Source organism: Poecilia latipinna, unplaced genomic scaffold, assembly GCF_001443285.1.
Source record: "Poecilia latipinna isolate Pla-1442-1.1 unplaced genomic scaffold, P_latipinna-1.0 Scaffold252, whole genome shotgun sequence".
NCBI classification, from domain to species: domain Eukaryota; kingdom Metazoa; phylum Chordata; class Actinopteri; order Cyprinodontiformes; family Poeciliidae; genus Poecilia; species Poecilia latipinna.
This window is the reverse complement of record NW_015112868.1, coordinates 480,490-498,424: the sequence shown is the minus strand read 5'-3', so window position 1 is coordinate 498,424 and position 17,935 is coordinate 480,490. Positions and strand designations below refer to the sequence as shown.

General features: G+C 38.8%; 1 protein-coding gene across 1 annotated transcript in view; it reads left to right on the top strand.

Annotated features, from left to right (window-relative positions):
- neurl1ab (neuralized E3 ubiquitin protein ligase 1Ab) overlaps window positions 1-17,935 on the top strand; it is a 41,023-nt gene that overhangs the window by 11,531 nt on the left and 11,557 nt on the right. Inside the window, exons 2-3 of the mRNA XM_015032860.1 lie at window positions 404-645; window positions 2,909-3,230. Coding sequence (XP_014888346.1) covers window positions 404-645; window positions 2,909-3,230 — 564 coding nt within the window. The remainder of the gene's footprint in view (window positions 1-403; window positions 646-2,908; window positions 3,231-17,935) is intronic.

The window sequence follows — 17,935 nt, the reverse complement described above, 5'->3', positions numbered from 1 at the left end:
TTCCTACAATTAACATTCAGAAAGCGTAACACACATTTTACGGTGTCAGTACCTTATAGAAGCACCTTTCCCTGCTATTACACCTGTTAAAGTCAATGGTATGTATTTATCTGCTTTGCACACCTAACGTCCTGAAAATCTACAATTGTGCACCTTCACAAATCAGTCAGTGATTTGAAAGTAAAGTCTTTTTACCAAGCCGGATGTTGCATGAGCTGACATTTTCTTAGAGAAGATGACATGTGACAGCAGCTGTCAGTTTTTATTAATGTGAAATGGTGTGCGGTGAAAGTCTATAATTCAATATTCTAATCTAACATTTGGCTGTTTTGCTTCAAACCATGCTTGTAGGGAGATTTAGTGCCTCCACACCTGTTGACCAAACTTTTCCTTCTCCGTGTAGACTCTCTAAATGGACCATTTCCTGCAGCACCCCACCGATTCCACCACAAGCCGAAGCGCTGCCCGCCTATCCAGCCGTGTGGAAATCTGTCCTCCTTCCCTCTGCAGTTCCACCCTAGCACCAAAGGCTCACAGATTATTATGGACCTGTCACAGAGAACCGTCAAGAGACAGGCCAGCTTCTGCAACGCCATTACCTTCAGCAACAGGCCCATCGCTGTTTACGAGCAAGTTCGGCTGAAGGTAAATGTGTTCCTAATAATTCTGCATGGTTTGCCAGTCAGAAGAGACAACGATATCTTTACTATGTCATGTACTTTGTCATGTAGTTTCTACACAAATTATTCGGAAAGCTGGTAATTCCGATTCTGATTTTAAAAAAAACAAATTCTTAATTCTTCTAATGGCCGACTCATTCAGCAAGTATGATCTTGTTATTCTTCGCCTTCTCTTCATCCCCAGTCTTTGCTCTCCTGTTTTGATTTTCTCTGTGCTGTTCTTGTGTGGGCCAAAGCAGCGGCAGCTTAAAACAAGTTTCCACTTCACCTATCAGGCCATCTATGTCTCAAAAGCGAGAGAGCAGGGCAAGCGCTGCCATATGAGGAACCCTGTTATCTTGAGCCGTACATTCTAAGTAAATAGTGAGTCAAAATAAGACAAAAATCGTTTTCAGGTGATAAACATACCAACGTGACCAGTCTCAGTAGGTTTGAAACACATATGTTGTTTTAAGCAATGCTTGTGGCTTGGCACTAGGGACTGAAATGCAAACCTCTTTGAACCAATAGGAAAAGTCAACGGCCTATGAACCGTTTGACCAGAGGGGCCAGTAGTGAGAGTTTTTTTTAGGCAAAATGATGCCGAACAAAAAGAATTACACAACAACATTAAAATTCACACCAAAACATACATATGGAACCCTGAATGAATTATTTGGACTGTTTACCACCAAAAAAAAAAAAAAAAAAAGATTTAAAGGCGAGTTTCACTTAAGGAAATGCAGCAGATTGCATTGGATCATTGACCTTACAGTAGCCCCTCACACAGAGCATGCATGTAGTAACAGTGGAGAGCAAAACTCCCTTGTAAAAGCAGAACCTGGCTCAGTACAAGCGGCCAACTGGGGGTTTGAGAAGACAAGGCAGATGCACAAAAAGAAAGAGAAGAACTGATGTAGGATTATTTTCCAAGTTCATGAAAGTAAAAAACTAATAGCAGGAGATGGAGAATGATTAGTTGATATTGACAGCAGCATTATCTCAGCTGATGCCCTCCTCCAGGAAGGCAACACTGCCAAGCAGAACAGCAGACAAGGTCTATGGTGCAAATAAACAACTAATAGAAAACTTAAAGTTACCAGTCTAAATGAAGGCACATAATGCAAATTGGAGTGCAGTAAAAGAAGAGAGTAGCAAAGTGAGGAAAAGTGGTCAGTTTATCCTCCAGCAGCCTATGCCTATAGTGTTCATCCAAGGTCTGTTCTGTCTGCGCCCATGCTGTTTGTCAGGTGATGTTCATGCACTGCACTGCCAGTGGATCCATTTCTGAAACCTGCATAGGAGGGAATTTTTCCCTTGGATGGAGAGCGAAGCGTTTTTTGGCAAGAAAGACGACAGACGACAGAGACAACCTATCACTGATGATGTAAATGTGCAGTGATACTGGGGATCACTTAAATTAATGCTTGAATAGTAATTTACCATATTTTGTTGACATTGATCTCATGCATTATTTATAATATTTTATGTTGGAACATGAAAAAAAATTATTTTACTCTAAAAGTCTGCAACCGTGCCTACCAGGTGCACTGGTTTTCCTACCAGGTGACAAGTTGTGCACATCCAGTGACTGCTGTAATGAACGGAAGAGGACTTTATTTAAAACCACTTTAGAGCTGCTGTTTACTTTCACATCGCAACTACAATTGTTTGCTTTCAGTCTCTCAGAAATTGATTTTAAGGAATAAAGCTACTTGAAGATAAAAAAAAATGAATCTGGGGATTTAAAATACACTACTCCAGTGCTTTGCATAGTTTTACATAAAAGAGTAGTCTCACTACATTCACCTTGTTTCAGCAAATTAGGCTTGAATTTACTTATGTGTTGGTAATGTCAGTAGTTCCCATTAAACCACATTGTGTATTTCCTGGACGGATGAGACAAAATGAATCATTGAAACGTTTCCAACAATACGTCACAAAATGTAAACATGCTATGTAGGATTTATTTTCATCAATCAGTCACACAGATGCATAAAGTGCAGAGCTCTCAACTTTTCACAGAGACAGTAAACAAGTTCCCTTCTCTTTGTGGAAGTAAGACTGATTAAATTAAATTAAATTAGTGGGTGATTGTACCTTTAATTGTGGTTGTAATTAGAAATGATGTGTGTGAAATTGTCTAGATATTCTAATTTGATTCAAGTCAATTAACTACTGAGCACCTTAGGTAATATTGATTCATCATAATTTGAGTGGCTGTTAATCCGACTCTATCCGCTCTCCAGATAACGAAGAAGCAGTGCTGCTGGAGCGGAGCGCTGCGTCTGGGCTTCACGTCTAAAGACCCGTCGAGGATAAATCCGGACAACTTGCCCAAGTACGCCTGCCCCGACCTCGTCTCCCAGAGCGGCTTCTGGGCAAAAGCCCTGCCAGAGGAACTATCTAACGAGGGGAATGTCATATCTTTCTGGGTCGATAAGAAGGGCAGAGTGTTTTACTGTATCAACAACTCCAACCCCATGCTGTTCTTCAGTGGCGTCCATGTTGCTGAGCCCCTTTGGGCTCTCATCGATGTCTATGGCCTAACCAGAGGAGTCCAACTGCTTGGTAAGTCATATACTTAGACTCACCTTTTTTATGGCAAATGTCCCAATTTGTGCTGCGTTTTTTTTTTTTTTTTTTTTCTTTTTGACCCTTTGTTTACATCTAAAATTAAAACAAAGACTACATTTGTGTTTCTCTTGTGTTACCTTAAACATGTTTAGGGTATTGTTTCTATCATACAGAGCTACAGTCTGTTGTGTATTTAGAGCTAAAAATATTACCCTTTACATGGCAAACATGATCCTACTGAAGATCAACAAGAATTTAGCTCCTAGCTCCTCTTCATCCTCACTTCCATGATAGCATGTCTGTAAACCTCTGCTACCTCTGGAAATTTTTCCCACAGTTTTTTTTTTTTTTTTTTTTTTAACTTAAGAGATTAAAAGATGATGCATTAAACCACACAGTTTTTTTTTTCCCCACACCACCAAAATGACCCAATGGAAAAAGATGGTGGGAGATAAGGTAGACTGTTTAGTTGCCACGGTTGTTGGTTTCAGAGCAATTTCCCTGAGGGAGGAATTTCTGAATGTTTAAAATCTATTCTAACAAGTGCCGTTTAAAGGGTCATTACATCAAAGAAATTAAAGGCAAACAGGTCCTTCTCAATTATTAACAGCAGTTGTTCACTGCACCAAACCTCCTCAAGTGTGTCCCAGCTATAGATTTAGATGCGTTTATAACATACATTGGAAACATATCTCTGTTTTCCATGAATAATTCAAAACTAGGCAAAAAAATAAGGATAATCACAATCCCCTCAGGATGCCGCTGTAATTATTTTAAATCCTTCCCAAAAATGGCCCTGCTTCTCTTTAAAGCTAAGACTCTGTCAGCACCACTAATAAAAATAGAAGAGACTCCAGGATTGTGCGATCGTGCCGTTTAACTTCATTTCTTGCAGTGTGGTTGACGGCGTGAAGCATGCTGTCTCATGATGGGCTGTTTGGTATCTGCTGCTGGAGTGCCGCTATCTCGGGTTCACTGGCCTCATGGTGCTGCTCAGCCCAAAGCTGTTGCAGAAGAACGAGAGCGTTGTATTCTTCCAAGAAGACGCTCGAGAAAAGACATGATGTCATGTTGTGACATGTATGCCATGTTTTTTGGAACAAAGTCAGACTGCTGGAATGTCTCACTCTTAGTGATTATCATGTGTTTAAATAAAAGACTTGTCACCAAATGACGTGCCATAATTAGGGGTGTGCTTCCTCCTTACAAGGTGAGGCGATATTGGGTTCGTGGGAATTAAGAAGAAGAGAGTTTAGGAGCATTTTGTAGGCGTCAACTTAAACTAGGTTTTAAGTAATTTCTGTTTAGCGTTTAGCTTCCAGTAGTTTTAAGTATTTTAAATACCGGTCTTTAGATGATAAAATGTAGTGTTTTTAAAAACCTGACATAAGAGACATTTGCCAACTCTGAAGCTTGTTTTGCAGCCAATCTGTTGATTTGTTTTTTGGACCTAGTTGACATGTGCACAGGCTTATACAGCCTCCAGGGCTGGTCGGTGATCTCCAAGTTTCCCAGTTGGAATTCCCACTTCAAGGGAAATTCTTGTTAAATTTCCGTCTCCTATCCTGGAAAGTCCAGCCTCTTTAAAGATGTGCCGTTATTTGACCCAGTGTTGTCGAGCAACTCGATGAACAGTCAACACAACTTCAAAACTACTTTCATTCTTACTTCAGACTATGAGTCTTAACAGTGGCGCAACTGCACATTATTCTGGTGGATGCAAAAACATAAATCGGCGCCCTCCTCCCCTCCCCCCAAGGAAGGAACGTACATCAGCGTAGAAAAAAAACAATCCTCGCCTCCCCGAGGCGAGGGTTGAGAGGGTGAAACTCACACTAGATTTACCTCATCAGGTGCGTGAGGTGAAGGAGCGTAAGGCTCGCTGAAGTGTATGGGAAAACATAATCATAATCGGCACGCCGCCCCTCCAGACAGGGTTTTGGCGCCCCTTCTGGTGCTGCGCCCCTATGCGTTGTATGCGCTGCATACCCACTTTTTGCACCACTGAGTCTTAAACAGAAATGCAAAAACAAATCATCAGGCTTAAAGCGCACACCTTCATATAGTGCTCATGATAAAAGCTTGGACCAATTTCATTAGACAAAATCCCACCAAATGATCAGTTCCTGAGACAGACTTCCCTTTGGCAAGAAAAACAAAAAAAAAAAAAACATGACCACGAGATCTTTGTTTTCTGTTTCCTAGTTTAACTTGAGGTTCCACTCTTTGCAGTATCCATGTGATCCATGTGTTTTCTACGCTGTTTTGCCTAAATGAATTGCCTTCATTCAACTTTGGTCCTTAAGATCTGATCTCCTAGATACAGTCTTACTCCAACTCTCCAGACTGAGAAACAACCCCCAGTCATGTACACCCGCACACTACAGGCATACATTAAGCTCACAAATGAGATAATATAGTATTGCATGATTTTAAAACCTTCATTTATGTTGATCCCATTAACTGGCAGATGGTCTAATTATAGGCCTTTGTGCTTCTAACCCTAATTACACCCTCAGCTATTACGTGATAATTTTTTCCATCTTTACAGTTCAGTCAGAAGTTTCTCAAGACTATACTTTATCCGGCCTGCCTGTGAATGAGTCCATCTGTTAAAATCCTGTTGTTTCGATACTGATTTTCCCACATTAATCGCCTTTATCTGCACAATGATGGGATAAGCTGAGAAGCTTAGCTCCTCAGTTTAAAGATCAATTGGCTATCAGCTTTTCTTTATATTCCAAGAGCGTCACTACTCACCACTTTTGTATCTCACAGCCCAGCACTGTCCTAGGAGTTGGCGCCTGTTCAGCAAACACTTATCCTCTGAAATACTGGTGGACATGTCAAAGTCGGGTTTTGCAAACCAGCACGTATTTTCACTTAACGGCAGATTGCTTTATGATTCCTAATGACGCTTGCACTAGAGTCTGAAATGTAAGCTGCAACAGCGGATAGACTCAGCCAAATTTCACCTGTTGCTGGCTCGTTATCAGACAAGCGGCCAAGGTAGAAATTGTAGATCTCTGGCAGTTTGTTACTTTTTCTTTAGTTCCAAATGGAGCGTGGAGATGTGAAACAGGCAGGAGAGCGCAGAATGACTTGACTGTGTGACCTTGATTTGGCTTTTAAGATAAATATGCACGACAGTAAAACAAAAAAAGGGGGCAACATTTGCGGTGAGACTAGCCTGTTGACTTTGGCTATATGTACTGCTGAGTAAGTGGTTTAACATTCTTTAAGAGGTTTAAGTCTATTAAAGCAGCTTCCAGCAATTCTGCTCAGGCAGAAAAGCATACTTATCTCCAAGAGTCTTCCTCTGCGCCAATGGGAGAATTTTATGAGACTACTCTGCCAGATTAGCACAGAGAGACAATTGTTTCCCACACAGTTTTAGTGTACTTGTAATGGTTAATGTAGCCTTAAAGTGCATTTTCAGTTTGAGAGAGCGTTCAGACCCAACAGCGACTTCAGTCATGATGGCTTTACTTCTCACAAAGAAACTCAGACGACAGTGAAACAATTTACAAATTCCCTTTCTGAAGACAACATGCAGATGTTTCATTTATTTACCGGGAATTAATTAAAGGAAAATATGCTCTTTTGATGGAGCATCATTGAAGTGTAACCATGCAATATGTGCTACAGGCATGTACCGGTACAGATAGATCACAAGGTGAGATGATGCAAGATATATCATTGAAAAAATAGACACATGAGTTCAACTTCAAATATATGTATTATTTTGTTATTCAGGTTATTCAACCATTAGATGGATGCAAGATGCTAATATACACTGTTTTCAAGAGTTTCAAGAACTCCTAATTATTCATGTAATTATATAAAACATACTTTTTTACAAATGTTGACTGTGAATGCTTTCCTCAGCATTGTGGAGGTCTGTGCTTGCTGCAATATGTTTTGTTGCTGAGATGGTATTTTAGGCCTGAATAGCTTTACTTCTTTTTGCACAACTTGCGCAAAACAATAGTCTTTTCCAGCATCCCATCAGATGTTTCTTTGAAACAAAAGTAAACCCCCAGTGCTCTAACAAAAGCTGCTTTGTCGTCCATCGCTGTTTGTTTGCAGATGTTGCTTGTGCATCAGATTTACAGATTAAGTTTACAAATCAGAAATGGACTTTTTTTAAAAATACACTATGAGCACAAAATGATCTAGTCCAGGTTCATATATCGCAGCTTTTAAGTTTTTCTCATTTTAATGTGGTCGTAAAAAAAAAAAAACATTAAAATGCAGTTCTTCTGCTCGCAGAAACAAAAAGAAGGCATTATAAATCAAAAACTGCATGCTAAACAATTTCTGACTCTAGAAATATTCAATAGGTTTGAACAGTCTATGCAGATCAGATTTTGAAATGGAGGCAATGAAAGTATTCTAGATCTTGAACTCAAGATAATCAAATGCAACCCTAGTTGCTGCTACCGCTAGTCTGAAGGAGCTGAGTGGGGGAGTCACAGGAGAGTGGTGCCTCTGTGAGGCCAAGCTGGGCTGGAGACTGCAGCTCCAAGGAGGAGCTTTGTTGAAATTGATGACACTTTGAGGGAGCAATTGCTTAGTAACTACCACTAAAGGTGACATGATGACAGTCCTCAGTCTAACTGTGTCAGTGAATTGGAGAAACGGCAATTTAGTATTGGTCTCTGAAATGTGTGAGAACTATTCTTACAGATCCCCTCAAAATAGTTTTATTGACTGACATCTTTCAGTCTCAGTAATATTTCTGATTAAAATATGTTTTCAATTTGGCAGCAATAACCTACTAGTTTGCTGCGTCATTTCTTGTTCGTATTTTTTATAATTGTGTAGTTTGTCTGGTTAAACTGTTTGACCTTTTCAATTATACAATTACACACCATGCTGTGTTATTCATCAATGCCATCGTCCATCAGATCTGTTTCACCTCTCAATAAGTGCTCTTCTGCTGAACAGCTTTGCTTTGCTGCAACCAGGTTTCATTCTGATCTTGAAACCTTTCCAGGTGTGCTGCTCTTTTCCTCTGTGCTGTTGTTGAGGGAGAGCAGTGTAGCAGCTAGCCACCCATGCCAGGAGTCAAAGGTGACCCCAGGATCAGTGAGGCCGCTGAAAGAAAGCTGAGATGGTGTTGCATAAGAGAGGAAGCTAAATTAATCTGCTGAAATCAAACTGAGCCTCGGGGTCGTCCACGGCAACAATGCTGCCCATGCAATTTCATGAAGATCTGTTACATCACCGCGGTCGCTGGGCTCACACAACTATCAATACATACTAAAGTGCCCTTTTTTGAGGTTGCTGCTGTGAAGAATTCCCCGGCTGGGACACATTAGTCCTGAGAAGGGCTTATAAAGGGTTTCCTCAAGTGTATGACGAGACTCTTGCTGCAGAGCTGTTATGCAGGCATACTTTGTCAACTGGGTTTTTCACAGATGTCTCAGTTTACCATGTTTTTCAGGACTTTTTCTGCATCTAAATCATTCTAGTTTTTATCTGTTTCTGGTTGAAGTATTTCAGCTCACCACAAAATTATCTCCAGGAAGTACTGAAAACCAACTTATTTATGTTTCAAGTTCGCAGTATGCGGTCGAGGGAAAGCTTGAAGTTCGATTTACGTCCTTTAATCAGACTCTGATCACCTTATCAGCTACACCTCACTATTTTGTTAGACGTTCATGGTAGAGATTCAAAACGTTATTGGAAACATTCCTCTTAGATCTCGGTTTGTATTCATATGATGACATTCAGCTGTTGCTGCAGATTTATCTGCACACTCATAATGCAAATCAGTCATTCCTACACATTGCAAAAGTGCTCTGCTAGACTAATCTGGAGTACAATAAAGTGTCTTGTCATTTTAAACAAACCAGTGTGAAGTGAAATAATCCGAGTATTCACATCTGGTGCTTCCATCCAACATGTTGTTTGTTGGATCCACAAAAAACATGTGAGGTAAAAGGACAACATAAACAGATGGGTATAACCAGATGTAATACTAAAGAAATAAAGCTAGAAAGTGTCCACCAAAGCACAACATCACTAGCACCCAGAATCATTGATTCAAGGCAGGATGAATCCATGCTTTTATGTTGTCCAGGCCAAATTTAAACCCCACTGTTTGAATGTTACAGCTAACATGAAGACTCATTGGATCGGGCAATGTTTGTTAAATATGATACTGTCCGGTCAGAGGGAAACCTACAGACTCGGTTTCTTGTACTTAACTGGCAGGAGTGGCAACTGATGCCATCTTCAGCTACTGTAACCCATCGGCTTCAAAATTTGACAAGCTGCGCATTCGGAGAACACACCTCAGTTACTGTACTCATCACTGTTGTAATGATTGCTGTTAGTTTTTAGCTCCTGTCGCTTATGATTTTGAGCCAGTCTGCCTCTCGAAACTCTGCAGTCAACAACGACAGTTTTGTTTTGTTTGTTTTTTTATTTTTGTTTTTTTCATTTATAAACCTGAGAGATGGTTGTTGAAAATTACAGTGGTAATTTAAACTTGCCCTGTAATTGCTGAATTGTATTGGCAAAACCCAGCATACATAATAAAGTGTCCGCTGAATATGTGTATGTGGGTTTGCACAGAGACCACGCAGCACGCTCGGTTTCTTAAAGGTATGATGGATTTCTTCTAGGTTCAGAAATTCAAAGACATTTTGTGATGGATGCAAGATGCTCTACTGGGGCTTTGTTTACCATAGGTAGATGAGTCATTTAATCACTGACAGAACTGTAGTGATCCATAAGACGGCGTCTGCTAGAGTCATCTGCAACTTGTCTCTGTAGTCATTAAGGAAAAATCCAAAATATCTGCCAGAGTGTCATGAGGCCGTGTTCTTTCCAAGTGATTAAGAGATGGGCTTCAACATAAATCATCTACATTTGCTTTGCAGTGGACCTGTAGAGCATCAGCATCGGTAAATTGTCTTGCTGAAGCAAGACATTTTACATGTCCATGTTTATTATCACTCTGAGGGACAAAAAGATAAAGGTAATACTTTCTATGTACATTTTCAATGAGTGGTTTTGAGCTTTTTTTTAAAAAAAAAAAAAAAAAGTCATTGAATATGTTTACCACTTTCGAATTTGTCTTGCCGATACGTGTTTTTCCAAAAAGCATATTCTCATTTAGATTATATGTGAAATCGTCATTGGACCTGCATGCTGGTGTCAGTCAACATAGAATAATAGCTGTGCACATTACCATTTTTATATTAGGTCAGTTTTATTTTTGATTTTTTTTTTCTTCTGGAAATTAAGGAAATAATTACACAAGAAAAAAAAATGGCAAAGCATAGATACAATATTTAATAAAGTCTCTTGCTGTTTCCAGAAATTATGTACAGCAGACTCAAATGGCAGAAATATTTTCACATTGATTGTTCTTATTTATCTAGTAAAGCCACTTAAAACGTTCCACTACAAGAAATAAAAAAGGAAAATACAAGTGAAACATATACAGATTTTTCCATTGTATTTATGTTAAAAATAAATTTTTGAGTACAAATTTCTCTGCTCTCGAGGATGTCAATGAAGCACAAATTTTCTTCAGAGGTTGAATATTAAACAGACTTTTTACAGCATCTGTCACATTTCTTCATGTCAGAGCTGCAGGAGAACCTGGCTAAAAAGACACCACGTTTTTTCTGGGCTGCATTCAGTTTCCATGGTAACCAACAATTTTACTATTCAATATGCATTGGTAGTCTTCAGTACTTTCGTTACCTCTTTGGTTTTTAACTCAGATAAGATAAGCAACAAGAGGTTGGTTTTTACTAGACTACTGAAAAACAGAGGGGGGAAAAACGCACTCCAATTGAAAGTAAGCTTGTTTTTGTGGTACTACAAACATGCTTGGATAAATAAACAAATTTGAAGTCAGCAACAATCCATTAGTCCTTGGAGATATGTCACGATTTTATATCTCGACAGCAAAAATAAAACACTTCATTGTCTCAATTAGTCTGAGGATCTGAACTGACTATCTGCACTCCAAGCAGATTAAAAATGCAGATAAAAAAAAAAAAAAAACATATTGAAATTAATAACAAGGCCAAGCAAAACCTGTGACAAGTCTACCATTTAAACACCGGTGCAATTCCTTGTTTTTGTTATTCAGATCTGCTCCACCTATTTCTAAGAAACACGCAACATGATGAGGCTGGTTGAGGTACGTTTCCAATGAATTGTGTTTTCATTCTTTTTTATTTTTCTGAAATTTTCTTGCACACTTGTCATTGTGTGAATCTCATCTTTCTCAACTGAGAACTGAAGCTACTTTTGCTCGTGCTGTTTATCTTTCCTGCGTACCTGTTTAGCGTTCAGATGAAATGATGAGAAACTCGGTGCTTTACACATGTCTAGTGCTATTTGAACACGACTGCTTTTGTTTCCTGGCTTTGTGTTTATTTTTGTCCTTTCTCTTGGTGTGCTACACACTCCTGCCACTTGCTACAACACTTATTGTTTCACTTGTCAACATAGATTAGGTGACCTCTCACTGGGTTTGATTTGTGGATTTCAAGGTTTTAAATATAGAACTGGATTTGTGATCAAGCCACATGCGGTTTGTAGCACTTGGTTGTTCTGAAGGCGACTTAAAATGAAATGCTGGAGGAGAAAAAGTTAAAATTGACCTCTGTTGTACTCAAACTCTGATTACAATACGTGTATTAGACCATGTAGATGCAGTTTTTACCTATTTCTTCCAGGCGTCATAAAGCAAGTGAACAAAGCTCTTTTGTTAATTTTGATGAATGAAGCCATGCGATGGACCAGAGGGGTTTGCTTACCCTGAACTATTGCAAATTGATGCTGCACTAGTACATCTGATTTCTGGTCTGGTGCTTGAAGCCAAATCTTCCAAAAACAATATGCTAAAAATTCGCCTTGGTAATCACAATATGCAAAATCATTTATCAAAACTGTGTATGAAGCCAAAGGCAAACAGCGGGACGGTGAGAGAGAGAGAGAGGCGGAGAGGGAGAGAGAGGCTAAAAGATATGCTAAATGTCTCCATACTATAAACATTTAGTAATTTCCTTTCACTGAAATCTTTTGGCTCAAAGAAGCTAAAATCATGCATCATACTGCAGCCCTCCACCATTTTCCCTGTTTCGCTCCCTGTTGTACTTGAACCTTTCCTCTGAGTTTAAAGATAACACATATAAATCACATGAATGATCCTGTTTTAAAGGACTTGCTATTAAACCTGATTGCAGTCGAGAATATGCTCTGCCCTGTCCCACATTTTCCTATTATGGAAATTTCTGCAGCTTGTAACATCAGTTCAGGTCAAGAGGACAAGAGATTTCCATGTAACACTAAGAATTACAACACTAGAGGTTACTATGGTAAGTCTGGGGTAAAATTATGCTTTTCTACAGAGCTATATATTATTCTGAACCTCAAACGTCTTACCCAATATGTCGTATGCAGTAACTGCAGCTCAAGACGCTTTTCCCAGTTGTCTTTCAGTTAGCAACCTTTCTTTCATAATTAAATATAATTAAAATACATAACCATTGTTCCTTAAGGCTTTATATTCTTCCAAAACAGTTTTGGTTTTAGTTTCATCTTGATGGAGTGAAAGTAAAATCTTCTCTCACATGTTTTTGTATGACTAGCTACAAGTTGGAACCACAACCTTCTATGTATTTCAATGGGTTCTTATGTGATGGAAAAGCAGAAAGTAGCGCAGGAGTTTCTTTGCATGTCTTTCATAAACTTTTGCACATAATGCATCTGAAATGTGTGGCACACAGCAAGGGGTTCTTTAATCCAATCTCCTGAGTCGATACTTTGTGAAGCCAGCTCTCGTCTTTATCAGTGTGCCTCTGCCATGTTGGCAAAACTTATTCTTCTATGAAAAATACCTCAAGTTCAGTGAGATTGCATGAAGAGCCTCTATTGTTTTGCTCAACAAAAATTATTCTCAGTTGTATCTAAATGTGAACTTTAAGTAGGTTATTCTAATAAATGCCTTCACTTTATTATAAAACATTTCATTGACTCTGACTGTGCTGGAAGTCTGAACTCCATCCCAGTCTCAAGTCTTTTATAGCTTCTAACAGATTTTCTTCCAGAATGTTCTGGTATTCATTTCCATTCATCTCCCCTTCATTTCTGACCAGCTTGCCAGATTTTGCTCAACAAATACGATTTCCACAGCAGGATGCTGCCACTAACATGTTTTGCTCTGGGGATGGTGTGCAGTTTCATTTTTCTGCCAGAAGTTGAATTTTGCATGTGGGTTAAAAAGTTACATTTTGTCCTCTGACCAGAATGCATTCTTCCACATTGTCTACGAAACGTTTCTGCGTTATATCTGAAATATTCTCGCAGTTTTTAGCCTTCAGCTAATCACTTTTAAGTCACTGCAGCATATTGTCTGTTATTTAGAACTATTATTTTTATTCACAAAGATATGGGTTTTATATTTAAAGAGTACATCACTTTTTCTGTAATGTAATATGCATGTAAAGTTGAGGGGTATAGAGAGCCCTAATGGTTAGATACATTCAGGCAAGAGACAAATACTTTATTAAGACATGCAGCACACCAGAGGATCAAATAACACATATATTCACACCCCTAAAGAGATGGACTAACACAGCTGCTCCCTGGTAGACGGCACATTCAAATTTCATTAAGACATAATGTCCTTCTCCTCTTCGCATAACACAGCTAGTAAAAGGACTGTTAACTTTAAACAAACTAACCTTTTTAATCAGTTTTCTGAAGCATTTTAAACCTGATTTTAAACTGGATAAAACTGAATGTAGTTTAGGCCCATTGCTGTTTTTATTATTTCCAAATGATTTTCCTTGTTGCTTATAAAATGGAGCAGCTGTTGTGTATGTAATTGACTCTGAGGTGCACAGTTATGATTCCAGTTGTGAGAAATTCAAATTGAAATGCAGATATAGGAACTGTAAGTGATTGAGAGAGTAATAATGAATGCATTTTGAATGTGGAAAAAAAAATCTACAATAACAGGGTCTTAATATTGGTGAGGGGAACATCCAGAGTAAAATATGGCTATTAAAGATGCAGCAATAGATCAAGTAAAGAAAGTTTAGTTATTAGATCACTGTTCGTTGGTGTGGTTGAGGTTGGTGTGGTTGAGGTCCTGAGGAAATATGGTGCAGAAATTACAAATCGTTCAAAATGAAGTAATAAAGTGCTTTCATAATATAATGATTCCTTTTGTTTTGATCTATGGCCTCTATTTTGAATCCATATGTGTTTATTGTTGTAGTTACTGTTTTTTTTTATTTGTTATGTAACCTATATACTTTACATATTTTTAGTTATTTGTGCTGAATGTGTCGACTCCATGGAGAGTAAATGCAAGGAACTGCAAACAATGGGGATCAAAATAAAAGAAAGAAAGAATCTCCTAGACGGTTGGCAAAAAAAAAGAGCAAGATATTGGAAGACAGTCCTCCGACCAAATGTCTAAAATCATGCACACATGATAAGTCCTTGGATTTACGAGACTTCTGTCTCCAGTGATCTCAGGACTTGGAATTCAGCTGATTTGCGGAACGAAAATAAAAGCGGCCGGGCAGGCTATTGCGGCTCTGCTGGAATTTTATCGACCCTTGTGGAATCGAACGGATTTGCAGGAAATCAAAATAGAAATGGTAATGGAGCCTGTCAGGTTTGGATCCTGGGAGTTGCGGCGGTCAGGGGGAACCCTTCAGAGAGAGGGCTAATCGCTTTCAGATGAACGGACAGCTCTCCAAGTGAAAGAAGAGAACGTATGTTGGAGAGCAAATATGTCCATCTGCAAAGTTTTCAAAGATATAACTTCGACCAGAGCGTTGAGATAAATCAGAATAATTGGAGAAATGTGTTTTAAATTGAGATCAGATTTAGACACTTCATCAACTCAGCATAGAACTGCTGAAAACAAGCATGGCTGTGTGAAAGTGCATGTCGAGGCACTCAAAAAGTATTTCTTTGAAAATCTAACTAAGCGTGGGCTGACATGGAAATATTACAGTTTTGCAGTATTAAGACAAAGATTTAAAAGAGCAACATATAATTACATGTTTTTTCCCCAATGTTTGATGCAGAAAAGCAACACTAATTTATTACTGTTGACATAATTATTGAGAAGAAATGATGGCCTTTTTAATGTTTGTAGTGTAATCCAAAAGTAACAAGATTAAATTTGCTGGTAAACAGTGGACTGCTGAACAGACATGCCACTAACTGGCTTGATTGTGAAATGTAGTTACAAAACGGCTTCATGTGAAGAAAATTATTGGGCGGTGCTGCTGTACGGATTTTCACCATAACATAAGTGTCTATATTTTTCACTCCCAGAAGTATTGGCAGCCGGTTTTTCTGTTTCGCTGTAAGAAAGCATATTCACCGATATGTGAGGGGGTAGGGGGAGGCCACTTCTTTGCTCTGTGCTTCATATGTTGAGTGAATCCAAATATTTCTGCGTTTTTCAGCCGAAGAAACTTTAAACCTTGGGAATGATAATTACAATCTTTGCATACCTGTAACCAGTTCATGGCTAAATTGGAATAGCTCTTTCTGCAAACAAATTTCCAAAAACTGTTTCTCATTTTTCCACTTGTTGATCCATAATTAGAAAACAGGAAGTTCCAAATACCAACTTGACTTGATCTATCACAAACAACACATTGTTCAGTTTATACTACCGCAATTGCTCTGATCATCTCATGGAGTTTAACAGCCTTACCTAGTCATTCAGGTCCGCTAAACAAACAGTTGTGTGTATGTTTTTATTCTGGATTTTAAATACCTTGTTCCTCTTTTTTTGTATTTTTATGCAAGCATAAGCTCCTTCTGTTATTTGGGACAATCTCTCTCATGTCAGATGACTTCACTTTTTCTAGTCAGGCAGATCTCTGGACATCCCCCCTGTTCTTTGCTATACTTAGGACCAATACCCAAACTCACATGCAACATACTCATGCAGACAGTCATCCCAGCTGACCTTGTATAGAGATTTTAGTGCTATTAAAACTCCCAAATGCCTCCTAATCCTAATCAAAAACCTCTGTATCTGCTATCCTATCATACATACTTGTGTCTCTGTGATGCTTCGAGATGGATGGAATTGGACCGAATGTTTTGGCAGCTTGGTCTTTAAAATATGCTTTTAAACCGCAGCAGTTGATCTTGGCACATGCTCACTTTAAAACAGGTTTCCAGATTTTATTTGTCTTCCCACTTTGACTTTCCTGGAACCGGTTTTTCCGGATTAGTTGAAGAGTTCCTGTGTCCTGAAGCCTGGGACTTGTTTGTTGGGCATGGGGAACCATAGCAGGTGGATGAATGTTTGTCTCTGTTCTTGTCTCTGCAGTTCCTATGAAGACATTTCCCAACAGTGTCTATAAAGGGTCTGGTTACATTTTTTTTTTTTTTTTTTTTTTAACAAAGGTAATATTAAGAGCCAAAGCCATAAGGGCAGTCATTGGTCCTGCAGTGTCAGTCTGGTATGTGTTCCTCTATTTAATTTTTTTTTTTTCTCTCTTGAGAATGAGTGGCTGGAGCTGTTTAAAGACCACTTAATGTTAGCAGGGCAATTTCAACTGTGCACTTAATCACATAAGTATTGTTTAAAAGGAAAAAAAAAAGAGCGATTCTGGGTTGTTACTCGAATGCTTCAAGGACATGAACTTTAAAATGTCAAAGTGGAATATAATTACCATCATGTTTAGTAGAAGAAAAAAAAAAGGTTATTGCCAATTCCTAAAGCTCCAAATGTGTGTGCTGAGAATCTGCTGTAAATTTTCCGTGGGAACTATGCTTAATTTTCCAACATAATTAACAGAGAAAACAAAACAAAACATGTCCGAACCTGTGTGACTGCGTGTGTGTGTGTGTGTGTGTGCTTGTGTGTACATGTAGGTCTCTGGCTTTCCATTGAGAAAGTAAATGGCAAAAAAAAAAAAAGTGCTGTTTGTTAAGTACAACTGGGAAATTGTTTCCGAGTTGGACTGTTTGCATAAGAGTCACAGATTTCTACTAGCAATTGAATGTGGATGAGATGTATGTAAAATATACATCACATAGGAAATATCACACAGATTTACTAAACACATTATTGGTTTATTGTTATATTGTTATTTATTTGACCTTTACTTAACCAGGAATTCACCACCTCTTTTATAAAAGAGACGCATGTGGATTTAGTTGAACAATTATTGACTTTAATTCATTTCCAAACATTTGGAAACATTTGATTTCCCTTTATCCTTTTTTATTTTTATTATTATTATTTGATACACTAGGGCTTTTTATTTTTGACAAATGTGTGACTTTGTCAAAAACACTAAAGCGGAGAGGAAGTCGTACATATTCACGTGGCTCTCGACATTCTTTCTGTCGTATCTAATGTCGCTGTCCGCGTTTCTCTACCCAGCGGATTGATACGTCAACGTAAATACGCCTCTGCTCTCGGAAAACACAGAAACCGTGAACCGTCGGAAGCCATCAGCGCAAGAATAGAAATGATCTCTTGCCTTCCATCGTCGGCCAGCTTTGCCTTGAAGATGATAAGGCTGCTAATAATAAGAGCCTCATAGCTGCTTGTGCTCACTCTTGACAGAGGAAGTAATTAAGTTCCAGCAGTTTATCAGTGGGTCGGCCGGAGATTTGCTGTCTGTGGGGTGATAAAGAGGAGCTGTGGTGAGGTGTGCCCTTTCTCT